The following is a 20815-nucleotide window of genomic DNA, read 5'->3' on the forward strand; positions in this document are numbered from 1 at the left end:
GTAGACTATAAAATACCAACTCTGACCACAGAAAGTGCAAGTGTTGTATCAGCTGGAAGCGGGACAAATACCAACGTGGAAAGCACACATCCTCCACCAACGCCTCCTTTTCCTTCCTGTGGGCTTTTTTATGATTAAAAAACGTGATAATTATCAACATGAGGCAAAAATAAAGTCATTTCAGGCGTCTATCTACGGTGTCGTGTTAAGGTCACACGGTGGCTGCCTGAATTCCCCTCTTTGTGTTTACACATCCGGGTTTCCCTGTTTGCAGCCCATTCCCCATTTAGAAGCCATTTTGGACACAGATCAGTAACATGCATGTAAACCCCGACCGACCTCCCGATGCAGCGGTGCTACTATTCAAGTGAATAACCTCAAAAAGAGCGCTGGGCTTTCGTCTCGGATGGTTTAGCGGCTTCCCAGTCGGTTTTTGGATCCACTTCCGACGCGAAATGCTGCACCTATGAGCGGGCTGAGCAGTCTGGCAGTCAGTTAATCGCTCCTATCTTTTCTTGCAACATTGTTGCGGCGTCGCGGCTATTGACACGCGCTGTGGTGGTGGTGGTGGTGGTGGTTAGGCTGCTGGAGGGACCGGAGGCCTGTGGTCGTTTTGATCCTTGGACTGATGTTTCGGACAAGCTGAGTTTTAATGTTCGCGACGGAAAGCCGGGGAAATATCTGTCCTGTATTTAAAACGGAACATGTCTTTTTCATGGCTGACTTGTTCACTTCTTCTGGGAACTTTGTGCGCAGGTAAGCGGCTATTGTTGGTTCCGAAATTTGCAACAGTTTTTTCCTCGTCCTCCCCCCTCCGAGCCCGAGCACATTTTTTTTTGTCTGTGTGTAATTGTGTGTTTCAAATTTCCACCCGCGAACCACTGTACGTGTGTTAGTTGTTTAAACTTTGTTGGCAGTGAACACGAAAGGGATTTTATTCTCTTCCCCATAATTCCCTTTCTCTGTTTGCACCCGTAAACGCATCTTTCACATACACAATTAGGCTACTCAAGCAATATCTGCCTTTTGATTTAAAATATATATAATTAAATATAGCCATTTTCTGCCGGAAAATTCCCCTAAAAATAACCCCAAATTTAAAACTGTTGCGTCCCAGTGGCAGGAATAGAAGGCAGCAGCTGCATCAACATCCTGAAACCTTATAGGCTACATCTCAGGTCTGCACTCTTGTTTGTGGTCACAGCCTCAACACTGAGGAGCCTTTGAACACACACACACACACTTTCTCTGAAACAGGATTTTTCCATAAATCAATGCACGTTTGATTTGATGAGACAGTGTCTGAAGGCAGGTCTTTACCCTGAATTGAGGTTACTGTTACACAGCCTGTGTCTTGCCACCACGTGAAATTGAGCATGAGGGTTGTTTGTCTTTTGTTTGGGTTTTTTTTTTTGCCTGCGTTTGCAACTCAAATGTGAGGCTGTGGTGTGTGTCCCAAACATGTTTACCTTTGTCTCCTATCTAGGTGCTCCCTGTGTGTACCCAGGACACAATGATGTCCACTTTTCCCCTTCATTTTTTTTCCAGTTTTCATGATCTACAATAAAATTTTTATTGAGGCACAGCTGTCTCATGTGTGCCAAATAGTGCTGTAGCTAATGCCTTTATGGTTTATAGATTAGGGGCTCAGAGTGTATAGTAAGCTGCTTCTTCAGAATTCATGTTGTTGTGGTGTAAGCCTCAGTAAGTGACAGAGGGAGGGGGGTTGGGGAATGATCTTGTAGTAAAAGTCCTCCCAGATCATGTGACCACAGATATCAGAAATGCCATCTCTGCTCAATGGAGCATTGAGCATCACTGCTGTGTGTGTATGTGTGTGTTTGTCCTTACTACCTTCCTTCCCTTCCTTCCTTAATAATGAGCGTGATGTTTGGTCATTGCATGCATCCCCTGTATGCTATAATGAAATCCATTGTATGCTGCTGGACAACTAAATGTATGTAAGTGGATGCGTGCCTGAGAGTGTGTGTGTGTGAGAGTGTGTGTGTGTGTAATGGGTTTGGTGGGGGTAACACTGGGGGGATGGGCAGCCTCCTATAGGCAGGGATTTAAAGAGACATGCACTATTTTTTCTGTGAACAAAGATTAGGCATGAACGTCCAAGCGACATTGTGGACGACATGCACAGCACCTTATCTGCTCCGGTGTTCATCAGAAACATGTCCTACATGTGCTACATGTGCTCCTCAAGCGTGTCCGACGTTAAATCCACAAAGGGGAAACAATAAAAACCTTTTCAATTAGGAATTGTGTAACAGAAGGAGACTGACAGCTATTGTTACATCTCAGCTTGGGTAGAGGGGAAGTATTTCCTGCTAAATGACAGTAAAAGCCCTTAAAGAAGAAGGTCTTATCTGTCTTTCCAGATGCGTCACACTACGGCAGGATACAAGAGTCCTTATCTATAGAAGTAGCATGCCGGTGTGTGGTGTGTTTCTATATCACAGCAGGGCATACCATTGTTTTTCTGAAGCTAATTAAATCCTGTCATTTTTCCTCCTTTCTAGTTGTTGCTCTCTGAAAAGATCTCGTAGTGAATGGGATTATGCTGAACTACTATTCAGCAACAATTTCTTAGCCCAGAGGAACTCCCTTTTTACTACAGAGAGCTCCCAAACTTGGCCGTGTGCCAGAGTGATGATAGAGACTCTGCTCAGAGATGCTTCTTCGTGGCATCGAGCGGATCCTGCGCCATATGTCTGTGCTTCCGCTGTTGGGTTTTCAATTCATTACGATGTGAGCTGACTGAGGCCTTCTGTCCATCTCAGGGTACAGTCTGGGCGAAGCAGAGACCCGGGAGTGTGTGTACTACAATGATAACTGGCGCACGGAGAGGACCAACCAGAGCGGCTTCGAGCGCTGCGAGGGGGAAAAGGACAAGCGACTGCACTGTTATGCCTCCTGGCTCAACTCCTCAGGGACCATCAAGCTGGTGAAGAAAGGCTGCTGGCTGGACGACTTCAACTGCTATGACAGGTAGGGTCACCGAGCGAGGTCGTCGCCGCCGTGCATTTACATTTATATTTTAGGTGTCTGGCTCGTGCCCAGAGTGACTGGCAGTGAGTACAACATAAATATCTGCCTCAGTGCCCACATGTAGGCACATACATGCATATTTGATGGTAAATAAGTAGATGCACGGCACACAAGAGAGCCTGAATCACTTCCTCTTTTAATCTTATCTTTGTATATTTCTTTGACCTGTGGCATTTGCACTCGTAGAAATCAAACATCTAACACTGAAACTATTTGTAAATTAGCCAATTCAACTGAGAAATTGTAAGCAGTTGCCGTTTCTGGCCTCAGACGTGAGGATCAACTGTTCGTTAATTCTGCTTTTTATATCACTGTGAATGCAACGTCTTTGGGTTGTGGCCTTGTGGTCGGACAAAGACAGCAATTTGTAAGATGTCATGTCAAGCTCTAGGAGCATTATGCAATAGATTTTCCTCTCTCTGCTCGACAGTTAACAGAGTAAATGATGGATCGAGAGATTTATCAGCGTATAAAATCATCAGTTGCAACCTTAAAAACATCCAAACATGACTTAAAAGAACAAGATGTAGGGTATACAAGTCACAACACGCATTACATACATTCACTTGCCAGTTTACTATACAGAGTGGTGTTTCTGTTCTTTATGCTACCCTCATTGTTGTAAATGGTTTGGAGTAAATAAGAGAAACACCTGTCAGTATAAAACAAAGCAGCTCAACAGCACAAACTGAAGCCTCCAAAATGATCATTCAGAATCAACACCTCTCCAAAACAAAATTGAACATCATAACCTTGATAAAGGGAGGATTTTTATTAGACTGTTTTAGGTGGTTGTACCTAATAAACTGGCAACTGAGCGTGTCTCAGCATACATTATACAAGTTGGCAACCAAACAGACACCACTACGGCTAGTGTATATGGATGTACTTGCAGGATACTTCTCACACACTGCACCTGAAATTAATTGCAGTTTTCCAGGGCCACACTTGTTCTGTCAAATCAATAACCCAAACACTACAGATACTTATTTTACAGTGATATAAAACAGATAAATCCAAAAATATACACATTTAAAAAGCTGATCGGAGCACATGTTGAGCAGTTTTGCTTGTAAAGTGACTCAAACACTTGATGGATTACAGAAAGGCTCTTGAGAAATCAATAGACAGCATGTGGCCCTCTGCATCCACACATACAAGCACCTAGACACATAAAATACACTCCACAGCATATCGAATGTCAATTACATTTATATATTTTGTATTTCACGATCCAAATTGTCAGGTCGGCAGAACAAGTTGACGTAGACTGAAGTAATTTGAAAAGTCAGATGTCCAATCTTGATATAGAACCAGACTCTATTAGATGGGGGGGAGGGGGGGGGGGGGGGGGATTGATTTCCACATGTTGGTGTTTGGTAAACGCTCTGCAACCAGCCGAGCTCACATTCACTCTTCCTGGGAGTAACCAGATAGTCTGCATCTGCATCGACGAGGGTGCAGAGTGCAACTCAGTGTCCACAGCCTGATTACGGCGGACAGATATGGTGGCACAGGGCCACTCAGGATTTTGTAAGTCAGGGGGAGAATTCTAAACTAGCTTTATCAGCAGACTGCGCAGAGCTGTGTGGCACGATCAAACTTTTTTGAGTCTTTAATATTCAAGCCGCAGCAGTCTGAACAAGCTGGAGACCTCTGGTGGCTCATGAAGGCAAGCTGGAGAAAACAGAGCTGTAATAATCTGCCCCTGATGACACATCTGTCTGTGTACGTAGTACGAATTAACCATTAGCCACCGTGGAACAGGTAGTTTTTATTCTTTCTGTTGCTTTCTGATCATTAAAAGTATAGTTCTGAGGTTGACCTGCAATTTTTGACACAGTGGCATGTTAATGTTGATCAGCGTGGACTACATTAAACCAAACACATATTTTCTAAAGCTTTGCCGGAATAGAATGTGCACAAATTGTAGGTTTAGACGCAGGTACAAATTTGTTGACAGTTTCAGGGGAAATGGCTTCCACCTGAAGCGCTGCGGCCTGTTATTATAACTATAGAGGGATAATTCTGTCCGATCAGTTTAATCTGAGTGAAAAGCTCAAAAAGTAGAGACGGAAAAATGGAAAGTGGAGAGGAGGTGGGCAATTGTGAGCAGGGTGAGAGACAATGGCGTCATGCAGCAACATTCTCTGGAACGTCCCTTATATTATCTCTTAATTTTGTGTCAAGAGGGGAAAGAAAATAACTATATAAGGGCAGGTGTTGTGTTGTGTTCAGATACTCTGGCACATGCCTGAAAGGCTGTAAGAGGAAGAAATTCAACAGCAGTGAAATAAACGCACTGTTAAGTAAACTCAAATAAAGTCAATAATAATAATGATAATAAATAATTTCATTTGTACAGCACAGTTCATACAGCAAGTGCAACTCAAAGTGCTTTACATAATAAAAGGAGAAAATATACATAAAAGACAGGATAAGATAAAGTAAAAAAGATTCAACCACACACTCGCACATATGCATGAAAAAAAAAACATGTTTGATACCAATTATTTAAATAAAAGCCACAAAAATGCAAGTCTGAAAAGATAGGATTTAGGTTTTAAATATGTGGTTTGCCAGAGTGTGAGTACTGATGTTACATGAAAATTAAAAACCAGCAATGGTAAAACATTTGTGATGTAAATACTCTGCCAGCAGCTGTGGTGGAGGAAGTATTCAGATCCTTTATTCAAATAAAAGTACTAATACCACACTGTACAAACAACTGTTACCTGTAAAAGTCCTTTGTTGAAAATGTTATTAAAGTATGTAAGTACAATCAGGTACTTAAGTACAAGTACTTAATGTAGAATTTTCTAAATCAATCAATCAATTTTATTTTATAAAGCCCAATATCACAAATCACAATTTGCCTCAGAGGGCTTTACAGCATACGACATCCCTCTGACCTTTGGACCCTCACAGCACAAGGAAAAACTCCCTTTAACAGGGGAAAAAATCAATTTACTTACTGATTTTCCTCATATTTGAGAAGCTTGAACCAAGAAATAATAATTTCAGCTGCACTTATATATTTTCATATTGTTTGTGTGCAAAAATCTGAATTTGTAAGGGGGGAAAAGTTAAATTATTGTAATGGAGTTAAAAGTAAAAAGTCCAGTATTGCCTTTGAAAGTGTAGTTAAAGTAAAAATTTATTCAGACTGTGTGAGTGAGGAATATGAGTGATTCCTTGTGTTGGACAGACGAGTTTTAGCATTGTGAAAACACTCATTTTTTTCCGATCTTGGTAAGAGTGCTCTCAACCACTCGAAACATTTTCTTTCATCTAAGAGAAGAGCAGAAATAAGAAAACACCGGGGAATCCTGGAAGTCAATCGCACTTACAAAAGAACAAATCGTCGATATGGGCAAAAATAAGAGGCCAGCTGTTACAAGATTAATTAGAGTTAAAGAGCAGCTCTGCAGTCTTGTGTATGAAGTGTTAAATTCCTAACAGATCCATAAGTGTTGCGTTGGTTGATCATTAATAAGGCCAACAAGACAATATATTCTCAATAAGAAATGTTCTTCTCATTAAAGTACCCGGTAGAATATAATCTCCGTGGGCATCAGTACCACTAACCTATGTGAGTGTGTGGGCTAAAGCCTCGTAGTCCTCGCAGTAAATAAGACAAGTATTACTTTGAGTGTTTATATACAGCAGAAACAAAGAGTCAGATCAGTTGATATTTTGGCACAATTGTTAATTATTAAAACTTAAAGCTTCAGATGTTTCTTGTTTCGACATTTGGTTATCGAATTAATAATGTAGGTGTGTCATCCACTTTTTTTTTTTTTTTAGGCAAGAGTGTGTCTCCATGGAGGAAAACCCTCAGGTCTTCTTCTGCTGCTGCGAGGGCAACTACTGCAATGAACGATTCACCCACCTTCCTGACATGATTGGCAGTGGCAACCGAGGTGAGCGGCAAATGCATCCCACATATAGTACAGGCGAAAAATAGGTCTTTGCTTTTCCCCTCCGATTAGTGGGAGTGAAGCTTAGCCTTGCATCCAGCAGTAAAAAAACATCATGTATATCACACACAGACTGTGATTTCTCCTTTTAAATGCTGCTAAATAATGCATGTGTAGTATGTGGGTGAAAGGGATTGTAAAATTCAGCTTCTTGACGTTTTAGTTTTCTTAAAGGAGCCTTTTCAAAACTATAATAACCTTTTATTGTCATTGATTTTTAGCTGACTAAGAGAGGAGAAAAGTAGATTTTAAACCCACCATCACCAGCCTGATTGTTGTATTTTTACAGACTGCGTAGTGACTCAGTCAGTGAGGATCAAGGCCGAACAATCTAGATAAAATGCTACCCGTCTCCTTTTAAATCAGGCCTCGAAGTCCGTGTGACGCTGCTTATAACCTACATGTCATAAAGCTGACACACTGTAATTATTCTGTTCCTCCTTGACAGTGAAAATCCGGCCTCCACCCCGAGTGCCGTCCCTGCTAAACGTGCTCGTGTACTCCCTGCTGCCTCTCTGTGTGCTGTCCCTGGCCCTCGTCCTGGCCTTGTGGATGTACCGCCACCGCAAACCTCCCTACGGCCATGTAGACCTGAGCGAGGTGAGAGAGGCTGTACCCCTTAGTCCGGCTCTCGTTTAATCTGTGACATCTGTGGTGCTTAGAGATCAGTCTCCCACTGCATGTTTGTGTCTGTACTGCCTGTGGCTGCTTTCGCTGCTGCTGCTTTTCCTAATTACCCAGTTCTTCTGTTACGTTCCTGTAAGATTTTGTGCTAAGGTCAAGAGAAGTGCCGACATCTTTTAAAGCGATTTAGCAGCAGAACATGTCCTAGAGAATAAAATATACTCCTGTTGTGTTATTTAGGATCCTGGACCAGCTCCTCCTTCCCCCTTGGTGGGTCTGAAACCACTGCAGCTGCTGGAAATCAAGGCCAGGGGGCGCTTTGGTTGTGTTTGGAAGGCCCAGTTGATGAGCGAATATGTTGCTGTTAAGATCTTCCCTGTTCAGGTAGGTCAACAGAGTCAGTTATAATTTTTCTTGACAGATACTGCGTTGTAGCTGCAGTTTGTGTATGAACATTATTCAAGTCACGACACCAAGCATCTGATTTTTTTGAAAAAGAAATAACCTTTGATGCTTCAAGTCCTCAAAGACTCTTTTAACCATCTGGATGAATAAATATCCCATCTGTTGCATCATACAAAAGTTTTAAATCCATTTTCTCATAATCCAGGTAGCAGCAGTAAAATACAAGCAAAATGTTAACATGCTGTTTTGATTTAACTTCTTTATCAGTATAATTTATGAAATTTGTCTTAGATCTCAACAACAAAACCATTCTACAAACGCTGCCCCCGACCAAGAATTTTCCTAGTCGACCAACAGTCATCATTTAGGACCATTAGTCGACTAGTCACCCACATGTTTACAATATTAACTTAATTATTAAACTATATATTTTGGGCGGGGCAACACAATGGTTTGAGTTGAAGGTGTGAGAAAGAATAGTATCAGTAACATTGTTAACACTGTGCTACATTACAGAGAAATACAAAACCGTACTAATGAACCTTCATTAATATAGGCCTATATTTTATCTACAAGTGCACGTCACACACTGAGCGAGCCGCCTGTTAATGACGCTGTGGGCTAATGGGCATGTAGCTACTTCCATGTTTCAGATGATACGTCATGTTTGTAGTCGACCAATGAAGATGAGTTTACATATCACCTTGGGTTCGTCCTTCACCTTCTCAAAATGATCCCACACTTTGGATTTCCTGCCCAACATGTTATTAACTAGTCATATACGTGCCGCATCTTTAACCGCCTGGAAAGGCGAGGTCGGGCTTTGGGAGCTACTCTTTTGTCTTTTTGGTTCCTAAGCAACCTTAACAAGGGGCATATAGCCTATTTACCTGGACAGACGTAAAGCTGTGGGTAGCCCTGCACTAACATGATCAACTTTTCCACATTTATTGGACTGAATATTTACAGAAGGGAAAGATATCTGTCGGCTGTGATTGGTTTGTAACATGACTCCTGTCTGACTGCTAAGTGTGGCCTCTTCCTGTGTCTGTCCTTTCAAATTAAATTCCCTAAATGGTCCAGTCACGTAGGTTTTGATTTATTTTGACAAGGTGCAGCTCCTAATAGAGTTTCATGTTTGTTTGTTTTTTTTACGACTAAGTGACCAATAAAATCTTGCAGACTAATGACCTGTGTGGTCAAATAACGTTTGGTCGACTATTAGGGGGCAGCCCTAGTTCCTCAACCTGTTCAATCTTCTCTCTTGGACTGTTAATCTTCTGTGTATTTTGTCTGAAATATAAAAGATTGGAAAGCAACATTAGTGCATACCAGTATACCTGCTATTTTTAATGTGTTTCACATATAAGTTAAGAAAGGATGTGGTTTCTGGTGTCTGGCTACTGTCTTTGTTTGAAAAAAGAGGTGCGACTAGAGGACGCATATTTAAAATGTGATGCAGTGGAAGGAATACACCCCATCATTTCATCCAGATGGTTAAAGGAGTCTTTGAGGTTGCTAGAAATACCATCATGACAACCGTACATACTGTTAAATGAACATCTGGGTTATTCAAGACTACTGGATGTGTAGTTTTTGGAAGATCGGATGCTTGGCGCTGTGAGTTTCATATAATGTTGAAGCTTTGTATGACATTAAATGAAAGACCCCATTATTTTTTAAAAGAAATGCTTGTACTAATCATTAACATCTTGATATAACTATCTCGTCTGTGTGTGTTGGTGTAGGACAAGCAGTCGTGGCAAAACGAACGGGACATATTCCTGACTCCGGGGATGCGACATGAGAACCTCCTGCGTTACATCGCTGCAGAGAAGCACGGCACCAACCTGGAGACTGAGCTGTGGCTCATCACAGAGTTTCATGAGAGGGTGAGTGCACACCTCCCCGTATATGCTCCCATATAGACCCACATATAGCAAATTCATGCTGGACATTTTCCAATATTGGCAGAGGCCTTTTATTTACCTCAACAATAGAGCATCACAGCTTTTATTAAAGCGGATTTTATTACTTATGGCAGGTCTGCAGTGCCCGGTACACCTTAAAGTGATAGAATTGTGTTGCTTAGATTTACACAGTGTATGTTTTTGTAAGCATGAGGTGTAAAAATAATGCAGCCAATTATGTTACATACTACTAGTGTCAAAAATGGCAGTAATAACGAGTGTGCGCCTGAAATAATACTGTATGATTAAACAACTGGAGGCGACCAGAATATCCCGTTCATTGGTTTCCTCAACAAAGGTATTAATACATCAAAACAGGATTAAACAATAATAAGCAGAACCACAAATTTAGCATTTACATTTGTGTAATGACTTTCACGGCTTGTCCTCGTAGCACCTTCTATCCGTGGCAGGGGCACAAACATATTTAGTTCCAGTAATTGTCTCAGTGCCATCTGTGCATGTGTCATCCGTTTGGTTTTAATGTTTCCATTTTTGTCAGTATTTTTAATGATAATTTAAGATATATTGAGTGAATTTAGATGCCTTTCCAGACTGCACTGTTCGGCTGGTGAATAAAATGTTTGGCTGACTCCTTGGACACTGACTAACCGCAGAATTTCTGAGACGGTTGAAAATTAGATTCTGCAGTTAGTAATCCTTGTTCCTGAAGCTTTTGTGTTTTGTGTGTGTGCGCAGGGCTCCTTGACAGACCACCTGAAGGGTAACACTGTGACCTGGACTGAGCTGTGTCACATAGCAGAGACCATGTCCCGCGGTTTGGCTTACCTCCATGAGGACATTCCCAGCTACAAGGGAGAGGGGCCCAAACCCACCATTGCACACAGGTAGAGAAAACACAAACCCAGCGTTCTGTTCCTGAACCTCACAGAAACTGACGATCAGACTACATTTCATTTTAGATGAAACCTTTAGTTCTGCCCTCTTCTGGTTGTGCTTGATTTAGTAATGTAGCCCCGGAAGTCCACGGATTAATGCCTGTGACTAAACGTCTCTATAATTACAGTGTTTTAATGAAGTTGTCCTGAAATTTCCCAGGGACTTCAAGAGCAAGAATGTGATGCTGCGAGACGATCTGACCGCAGTCGTCGGAGACTTTGGGCTCGCTGTGCGATTCGAACCAGGAAAACCTCCAGGAGATACTCACGGCCAGGTATGGAACCACTTCACTCATAGTTTTAACACCTAGTTGACAAAGTATTTGTAACATTTCAAGAGCTCTTTACGTGAGAATCAACAATTCGACTGCTTCACTTTGTCTGTAGATGTTATCTTTACATTATATGTGACAATTCAACTCCATATTCTCAGAATAATTGACTTGATCTTGAACTAATCACTTGACCTAAGCAGCTAAGCTTGAGTGAATACTTCAAGTTCCATGAAATTACTCTGAAAATATGTAGGCATGTTCATGAATTGTCATGTATTCTGTGTAGACAACCTGTTAAACATCTGCAGAATAAAGCCAAAGTGTTGAATTGTTCAATCTCCTTTTAATAAGCTGTGCAAATGTTACAAATACTCCATAAACTCTCTGTAGGCGGACTATTCAAACAGAACATTACCCTGGTTTTTGTTTCCACGTTGGCACTCTGATGCAAGACCTGACTTATCTGAAATATGCAGTGATACTGTGATGTGAATTTTTCTTAGTAAATATTGAATAGTTAACATTTATGGAGTCAGTTACTGTGCTTTAGATTTGCACTTCATTTGCAGAGGTTTTTCATTTTGATATTTTGAGTCCAAAAAGCTTCAGTAGCCAACTTTGATTACAAGTGACTAATTAAAAAGTCAGTGTTTCTACGGTAAGCAGAAGTTAAAAATAAAGCATATAGAGGCTGTTTCTTATTGTACGGTTTGACATTGAGAGATGGCGTTAATAATTCACCATGAAGAGATTGGAAAGTGTTTATCCTGGCTGCAGAATAACTTGATAAGTTTGGAGATTGCTGCTTTTAAAGTACAGCCAGTTTACCCAGCAGAGAAGCAGGATGTTGTCTGATAGTAACAATGTTTTTTGCCATTTTAACAGGCTCATGTTCAGGTGCATTAAAGGTCCAGTGTGTAGGATTTAAGGGAATATATAGTGGCAGAAATGGAATATAATAATTATGTTTTCTTTAGAGTGTAGTCACCTAAAAATAAAAACCGTTATGTTTTCATTACCTTAGAATGAGCTGCTTATATCCACATAGGGAGCAGGTCCTTGTTCTTGGAGTCTGCCATGTTTCTACAGTAGCCTAGAATGGACAAACCAAACACTAGCTTTAAGCCCAGTTCAGACCAAACATTCGTGATGAGACAAAACCGTTTTACAACGTTGCAGAGAAATTTTGCAGCGGTGTGAACTGGCCGGCTGATGGTGTCACGTGCAACTCAGCTACTCAAGTTGCCGGCAGCTGGTTTTAGAACATAAGCCACGTTGCCTGTATCTACAGCCAGTTGGCTTGTGGGGAATTCCACTGGTCAAGTCAAAATGGCGGCTGCGGCAGGCTCTCTGTCCCAGCCGAGCCCTCTGTTTCTGTCCTCATGGTGTGCCAGTGTTGGACGGTGGGTCGCTGCTGCTCGCTGTATGTGTTTATTGTTGTTTTATTTGTTTCTATTTTTCACCATATAAATGCAGCTGTAGCCAGTATCTCGCTATCACTATTCTCATTCATGTTTTAAGGAGCTACAAATTATATTCAGCCACAAAATGAGCCCGAAAAGCTGGACATCAGAATGGAAGCACAGGGAGTTGTTGCATAGGGATGATACACCATCTCATCTAGTTGCATTGGTGTGAACCGGCAGGTTATTAGAACGTTACAGAACGGTGCATTGCAAGTAGCAGAATGTTTCAGCTCGTCTCGTCACGAATCTTTGGTCTGAACTGGGCTTTAGATAGGGCCATTTGCTTTTTTGTGTGAGCCACTGTAGTTAGCAGCCCCTCTGGGAAAAGCAGTGTCCGAAAAACACTGATTTCTTAACGTGAAGCTGCTTTATTAAATGTATTTACCAGTTTAAATCACCTGGTCCATTTGTTTTCTAAAGGAGCAGACCTCTGTGGGTAATCCAGCTCCCGGTAAAAACCTCCTGAACAGTAAACACTGAACGAATCTTAACCAGGAGTTCACGCTCGGCACATGGGAGAAGTTGCAGCTGGTTGCAATCTGCAGTCCTCACTGTTTAATGCCACTAAATCCTACACACTGCTCCTTTAAATGTGCCTGTGTAGAAAGTTTCAAAATGAAGAAAAAAAGCTCTTGCATTTCTTGAGCTGTTAGCAGCCAGCATGAGTCCTCAGAAACATCATTCATGCACATACTGATATATATACTTAAATCCTTTTTCCTGTCAGGTGGGTACGAGGCGCTACATGGCTCCAGAAGTGCTGGAGGGAGCCATCAACTTCCAACGAGACTCCTTCCTGAGGATAGACATGTATGCTATGGGCTTGGTGCTGTGGGAGCTGGTGTCCCGCTGCACAGAGACAGACGGTGAGTCAAACAGTGCAGGAATGCTGCTTCGCCAACAGGTGAAAAGGTCACGGTGCTTCAGGCTGACCTAATAAACAAAGGATTAGTTTTCGTTTTGCCTGAGAAAGCCATCTGAGCTGGGTTAAAGGTGTAGTTTGGGCAGCAAGTTTCAGTTTTTCAAAATCCAAATGCTGCACTATTTCCTCAACCTGATCTCTGTGTAATGCTTTCCATCCTGTGCCCCTGCTGCCCCTCGTACAGGTACAGTTTGCGAGTACATGCTGCCGTTTGAGGATGAAATAGGCCAGCATCCCTCCCTGGAGGATCTGCAGGATGTGGTTGTGCACAAGAAGATGCGTCCAGCCATCAAGGACTGCTGGCTCAAACATCCTGTGAGTAACAGTGAAAGAATGGCTCCTGCAGTTTCTGCAGCAATGCCAGGATGTCATGCATCCTTTTTTCCAGTGAATACAGCTCGATCGTCTGAGGTCATAATTCTCTGGATCAGTTTTGTTTCTCTTGTTGTTATATTTATACCTTTAGGCCATAGAAAAAGTGAGGGATTTCTGCTCTGTCAATTTTTTTATTTAATTTTTGGGTTCAAAACTAAAGTGCCCTTTTAATAAAGTAAGAAAAAAGAGCTACAGGCTTGTTCTCCTAAAACTTCTGCTTTGTGGCCGCAGGGTCTGAGCCAGATGTGCGAGACCATCGAAGAATGCTGGGACCACGACGCAGAGGCGCGATTGTCCGCCGGCTGCGTCGAGGAGCGCATCGGCCAGATCTCCAGGACGATCAGCAGCACTACCTCAGACAGCCCCGTCTGCATTGTGACGTCTCTCACCAACGAGGACCTACCTCCCAAAGAGTCCAGCACCTGAACGGGTGACACCATCTTTCACCCTGAGCTCCTGACTTTTTATTTTTTGAAATCCAAACTCAGCAGATCTCCGTGAATATTTAAAAACGTAAAAAAAAAAAAACAACAACAACAACTAGCAACTTGAATGCAGCTGCTATTTTATCCCAATACTGGTATGTTTTTTTGTTTTTCTTTTCTTCAGTTTTTGGTGTTAAAAGTCGGATCTTACTAACACATCCATCTGCTGTAGTTTGAAGTGGTAATAAGTTATGCGATGGGCACATCTGATAACACCCATGTGTCAAATCTTAAATGTCGTCATTACCTCATGTATTTCTTTTGTGTTAGTCTATTTTTATTACCTCATGGGTTGTTATCTTTGTCGTTTTCCTGTCTTGGTCATGATCGTCTGCGGCCAAATGAAATGAACCTTTTGCTCCAAACCTCGGACGACGCGCTGCACACCTCGGAGGAACCGTTTTGAGACTGTTAGACAAAATATATTCATCTTCCTCAGGGGTCGAAGCTTCTCGATTTTTAAAACTCAAGTGTGCTCCCTTATTTTAAACCTGTGAATGCCTCAGAATGAAAGGAAAAAAAAAGAAGATCAAACCAAGTCGGAGCACAGCTGTTTTATCGCAAGGGAGGAGCTTAAAAAACGGGAGCTGAGCAGTTGTATTGGACATTTTGGACTTTTTGAAGATTTGGGACAAGCGTCTTGTCCCCGGGGAACTACCTCTCAGGTATCCAGTAGGCTTCTTTGGAACATTTTCTCTAATTTGAGAGCCAAGCTATCCAGCTAGCTATCATGGACATATTCCTGGATTTTATTTTGTTTTTTAATTGTAGAAATTCAGAGTTACTCCTTTGCCAGTGCCAGGGGCATTGACGGATGCTGTCTGGAGTTGCAATGTTACACATTCTTGATTTTAACTGTCTGCGTGAGTGAGCGAACGTGTGTGCGCGCGTGCGTGTGAGAGAATTTGAAGACTAAATGATGTGCGATGGATAGAGCGTGTTTTTAAAGTAAGAACCATGGACAGATAGTTGGGGTTTATCCTTGCGAGGGCCATACTTGAGTAAGCAACATGTCTGTTTTTAATTTTCATGGGTGTTTGTTCAATAGACTCAGTCGGACACCAGTCCCCAGATACCTCAGTCACTGTACATCATGCAAGGAGAGCTCAAATGGTTGCCTTTGTCTCAAATGCAATGCCATAGTTGTACCATAACATGAATACCATACATTGAATGTCCGTTATGCTGCTGTGACTATTCCAGGATACTCAAGGATTTGTAGATGTACATGTATTCTTTGTTAATATAACGCTAATGATATTATGTGAGGCTAATATTCTGTTTTTGTGTTTTTTGACTGGGTAAGCCCTCAGCTGCTTACTCCTCCAGACTGACCTCAGATATTCTGACAAGTACCTCAGGCTTTTTCTACATGTATATCAAGTTGTGTTTATGTATTTTATTGTGTTTTAGTAGTTGATATATTTTATTGTCGGTCGGGCCTCTTTGTCTGTGGAGATTTTTTTAAAAATAGAGCCTGACCAGTCGTCACGGTGTTAATGCTGTACAAACGGAAAAAGAAGAGAGGCAGATTCTTGTAAATAGACCTGTACACACAGTTGCCGAACACTGATCTGTTTTTTAAAAATACGAAAATCAGGGCATTATCGTTCTCATTTTCACAGAAACGGAAAGGGATTCCTGAGTTCCACTAAAACATATTTAAAGGTCGTTTTGACAACTAGCCCTGTGACTTTTTTTTTCTTTTTAAATATATATATATATACAGTATATATATGATTTTTTTTTCAAGAGTGGTGGTTGTGTTACTGATTTCTATGAATAACGGTATCAGTTCCTCTGAATCAGAAGCTGTGTAGGTAGCACTCGCATTAGAAAGCTTAGTGTGTGTATCATCGAAATACAGACAAAAAAAAAGAAAAACAAATGAAAAAAAAAAATCCCTGATGGTTTTGGTGCTGGCGGCTTCTGTGATTGGCCACTTGCTGGAGATGCCAGTTTGAACAGTATTACCTCAATATTAACCCGCTGATGTGATGTTCAGATCCGAGCCCTGTTCTTCGTACGTGGATGACTGAATTATCCAGGTTAGAGTGTTAATTTGAAGCAAGTCTGGATTTTTTTTGGTTCTTTAAAGGTGTTGTCATAGCAACAAGTCCTTAAGATAAGCTTCCTGACAGTTAGCTGGATCATAACCAAGACATTTTGGGACGAAACCCACATGTTTGAAATGATTTTCTTAGATTTATAATGACAGAGGGTCGATGAGAATGTGCAAGTTCTCGTAAAATTACTATAATCTGTTGGTGTAATTATCACAAGTGGATTTTTTTAATGAAGATTACCTGTACTTAAACATAATAAAATGTACAACACAAAGTTTGTACACTAAAAAAAGAGCCAAGCCAAATTTAGCTTGGGAAACTAATCAGAAAGAGAAACTTTAACATTCTGATTGTTAAAAGACCAGTGGAGTCCGAACATACGGCATTTAATTTGACATGAAAATGGACATTTATGCATTTGAAAACTAATTAAATGATTAATTGCAGAGCCCACTTTGTTGAAAATTGCTCATGCAATTAAAGCAGCTTTTTAGATTTACTTAGTAAAACGTCCTTTTCATGGCAGACTTGCAGACTCATGAATGTCAATTGGCGAGCACTTATGATGCACCAGCATCACTTGTAATCTCACTACATTTACTTGTAATATCTTAGTGTTTAAGAGTGATCAAAGTGTGGACAAGTACAGCAAGTACAAGGAAATCATATAAGATGAGACTTACGCAGCAGTGCATGCTGGTAGGGTTTCTAACACACCTACCTCGTGTAACCGTAATCCCATGATCGTGTGATCGCTGATCATGGTTTCAACTCATTTTGCCTTCATTTCAAAAGGTGCTCACACTGTTTTTTGAGAGAACTCAATCCAGGATCAACAAATCCACCTTCAAACTGCTTTCAAAGAACCAAAAAAAACTGTAAAGCCATGTTATTTAGCCTCGTGTTAGCCTGACTTACTTAAGCCATGTGTGAAGAACAGGGCTCTGTTTGGTGATAGTTAAACCACGTTGGACAACACACAGGCTCATCTGTTGTGCTTTGATTAGTGCTGTGGAAAGATGGTGATTTTAACAGTGGTCTTTAACGCTTGCTCCTGTGCAGTTTTGGTGAAGAACGTGTGGGAGAAAAAAAAAAGAAACATCAATCCATACAGAATAATGTTTTCAGTGTTTTGGGAAATCATCAATGTGTCTATAACTACATGATTGATAATGCAGCCCCATTGGGATTCATGTAAAACCGTGGCATGTGCGTGGTCCAAGAGTCCAGCAATATTTATTATACAGCAATAGTCACTTGAATATCATAGTTTAAGTAGTTAAACTCAGCTGTGACTTAGCAGGTTTCCTCTGCGGATCAATAAAGTACATCTCATCACACCTGGATCATGTTCTGATGAGGACACGTGTTCCAAAAAAAAAAAAAAACCCAGATAGAAGACAATGGTGTGGGTTGAATTTTTTTGTGTGTGAGCTGAACGTGACCCAGGTGCTTTCACGTATTGTGCCAGAAAAAACAACGCATTGCGAAGGCAAAATCTGCCGCGAGCGTTCGTTACCTCCAAAATGCTGTCTTACACCCAGCTCTTCTGAACAGAAAAACCAGTTACCTCATGCAGTACCTCGTTAGTAACACTAACATGGAGTCGGTCTCATCTTCAAGAAAAAAAAAAAAAAAAAAAAGGAAAAAAATATCAATTATCGTGTATATATTTACTTGACAAATGTAAAGGGTTTCTTCCTTTTCATGTGTGAATCCTGTGAAAGCAAAATCCTTTTTTCTTTTTGATTTACAGTCGACATATTGTTCATTTGTCATTGTCTTGAGTGGATGTTGGAACCGTGTGACCTTCCCTGTTTATGTGAACTGTGTGTGTGCGGTGTGCGTGTGCCTGTATGTTGGTTTGTTTCACTAAAACAGTACGAATGGTGACTTTATCTGTGAGTTGAAATGCTTAGAAATATAAACTAGATGAGAATACATCCATCTTTTTGTATATTGAAATAAAGACAAACACTGATTAACCATGTAAATAGAGTCCTTTGCTTTTTTTTCACATCAGTTTCACCATCATAATTAAAACACAAAAAGCTTTTTATGAGTCTAAATAATGCCATTAGCAAGACATGAATTATGCAAAGCTTTGTTCTGTATAGAAGTATGAATATATCCAACATGTCCAACACTGCTCAGCCACAGTCTGTCACTCACTCTAAGTGTTCTATGGTTACATGTGTACACTAGATGGCAGCATTAGTAACAGTAGTTTGGTTTAGGTCCTTTTATTTGTCAGGAACAATACCCATTGATCAAAACTGTGAATGAAGCTGACTAATGAGGCTGTGTAATCATTCCTTTTCCTGTCTAGACATGGAAACGGCACCTTTGTAGCTATTAAAATCTAGTCCAGCAGTATTTTTAATCCATATAACACACATTTAATCATTTGCGTAACCTTTCATAATAATATGTTCTCTTCTATTCCAGTCTCAACTAATTACTAGGGATATTTTTTTCTTGTTGTTGGGTGATATGTTGGCAAGACATATGTCTGTGATCCAAAATAGTCGCTATTTATTTATTTGCTGCTGAGCAGAAACAGAACAAGTGTACTCCATATATTAACGGTGTGCCTAATTTCAATATATAGAAATTATATAATGTCTAAAATACAGTGATGCTACTGCTACCTAATGATAGCAGTATGATTTAACAGAATTGAGAGAGGATCTAGTTTAGTTTAGTTTCGTTTATTTGCACGTATATGCATAGAAAAATACATAAAAAACAGGTTAAAACACTGTGCAGGAGAGGTTAGAAGCCAAAAATGGCTTATGAAGATACCTCCCCTATTAAATAACAACTATCCTACATAAAAATTAAAGGATAAAAACAAAAATTGCATATTTGAATAAAAGTTCCAGACTAAGATGTATTACGAAACTGAAAAAACATAAACAAATTACAAATAAATCAATCAAGTGTCAAAAGTCTTTGCAAATAAGAGTCATTTTCAGATGTTTTTTTGAGTAACAATAATGTATATTATTAATGTAGATATGGAAGAAGGTTGCTCTAAAGAGATGGTCCTCTGTATTTCAATCAAAATTACTTAAGAGACGTGCAACAATACGGAAAATAAAGGTCCTTAGAGAGTCTTTGGAACATGAATCAATGTCTGAGGAAGACTTAATCCAGCTAAGAAATAGTTCAGCAAAGAAATGAGGGATCCTGAGCATGCACTCTTTGTTTGTGTCAAGTAATTCAGCCATATAAACAAAAAGGATCTAGTGGAAAAAAACATCATAATTTAGCAATTTGGGCAACACTGTATTACAACACAATCTTTAGGTGTGGCACGTTTGTCACACAGTTGTTACAGAGGTGACTTGCTGATTTATTCACCAGTAATTCATCACTATTATGCCACTGCAAAAGTCAAAATGCTGTGATTATTATTATTATGACTATTATTATTAATATATTATTCTGGGGACTGTTTACTGTTTTTACGCGCATTCATAGGCCGTCGAACAATCCCATTTTAGTTGTTATAATATGAATATATGATAATGTTTTGTTCGAGGCAGAAAGTTACAATCACAGAGACGCTTTATTAGAAGTGTCCTCACAAATGTAACAAGTATTCAATAAAAAAGCATCACATTGTCTCCGCAAGTTAATGTAAAACTCCTCTAGTTCAATAGTTATCCAAACGTCCGCCTACACGTGAAAGCATCACAGCTTCGTTCCCTTGAGAGGATCTGGCCAATCAGAAGGCGTCTGCACCGCCACGTGACAACCCGACTAGTAAATTACGATTGACTTGAGAGTTGCTGATTGTAGGCTACTTTCCGATGTACAGTGACTCAAAGCGGACAACTTTACGCCGTTGTTGGAGTTAATTCTTCTAACGGAAATGCCCTCGTGTTTTCAAAGGCTCCGTTAAGTCAAGTTCTCTTCGGTTATCGGGGCCATTATGTCAGTAAAATGCAGAGCAGGTGAGTTTAAGTATCGTTTTATTTTTTTTGGCTGTGCCAGCAAAGCAGTTTATAACCCGGGTCGACACAGCATCACTTTTCATAGTAAACTGTCCGGAATAAGAAATGTTTAGGTCGCGCTGTCGTTGTTGAGATTGTACTTTATTTTTGCTCTTTTAACTCACATATGTTAACTTTTATTAGTGTTCTCCTTTTATGAAAATGTGTGGCAGCCGGTTTATGTATTGATAGATAACGTTATTTTACCAACAAGCTAGCTAACGTTAACAGCAGTTGCTCAACGTCACAGCCATTGCAGGTAATGTGAAAATACTTCAGTTAGGTAAATC

General features: G+C 40.5%; 2 protein-coding genes across 3 annotated transcripts in view; both read left to right on the forward strand.

The window, feature by feature from the left end:
* Positions 1-288: 288 nt before the first annotated feature.
* Positions 289-18518, forward strand: LOC126382830 (activin receptor type-2B-like). Its single transcript, XM_050032920.1, has 11 exons — positions 289-756; positions 2790-2997; positions 6865-6980; positions 7486-7637; positions 7902-8045; positions 9815-9958; positions 10736-10884; positions 11096-11210; positions 13404-13542; positions 13783-13913; positions 14205-18518. The coding sequence occupies exons 1-11, from the start codon at positions 705-707 to the stop codon at positions 14397-14399; spliced, it is 1545 nt and encodes a 514-aa protein (XP_049888877.1). The 5' UTR covers positions 289-704; the 3' UTR covers positions 14400-18518.
* A 1803-nt stretch (positions 18519-20321) lies between these two features.
* Positions 20322-20815, forward strand: part of LOC126382827 (rho GTPase-activating protein 29-like) — a 35635-nt gene continuing 35141 nt past the window's right edge. For both annotated transcript variants that reach the window (XM_050032913.1, XM_050032914.1), the window contains exon 1: positions 20322-20486. The gene's annotated coding sequence lies outside the window, so the exon portion shown is untranslated. The remainder of the gene's footprint in view (positions 20487-20815) is intronic.

Source organism: Epinephelus moara, chromosome 21 (assembly GCF_006386435.1).
Source record: "Epinephelus moara isolate mb chromosome 21, YSFRI_EMoa_1.0, whole genome shotgun sequence".
In the NCBI taxonomy this organism is placed as follows: domain Eukaryota; kingdom Metazoa; phylum Chordata; class Actinopteri; order Perciformes; family Serranidae; genus Epinephelus; species Epinephelus moara.

Excerpts from the sequence above, each read along its gene's own strand:
- LOC126382830 (XM_050032920.1), top strand. The coding sequence starts at position 705 with ATGTCTTTTTCATGGCTGACTTGTTCACTTCTTCTGGGAACTTTGTGC. Across the intron at positions 8,046-9,814 it reads TTAAGATCTTCCCTGTTCAG|GACAAGCAGTCGTGGCAAAA; the intron begins GTAGGTCAACAG and ends GTGTTGGTGTAG. Across the intron at positions 11,211-13,403 it reads CAGGAGATACTCACGGCCAG|GTGGGTACGAGGCGCTACAT; the intron begins GTATGGAACCAC and ends TTTTCCTGTCAG.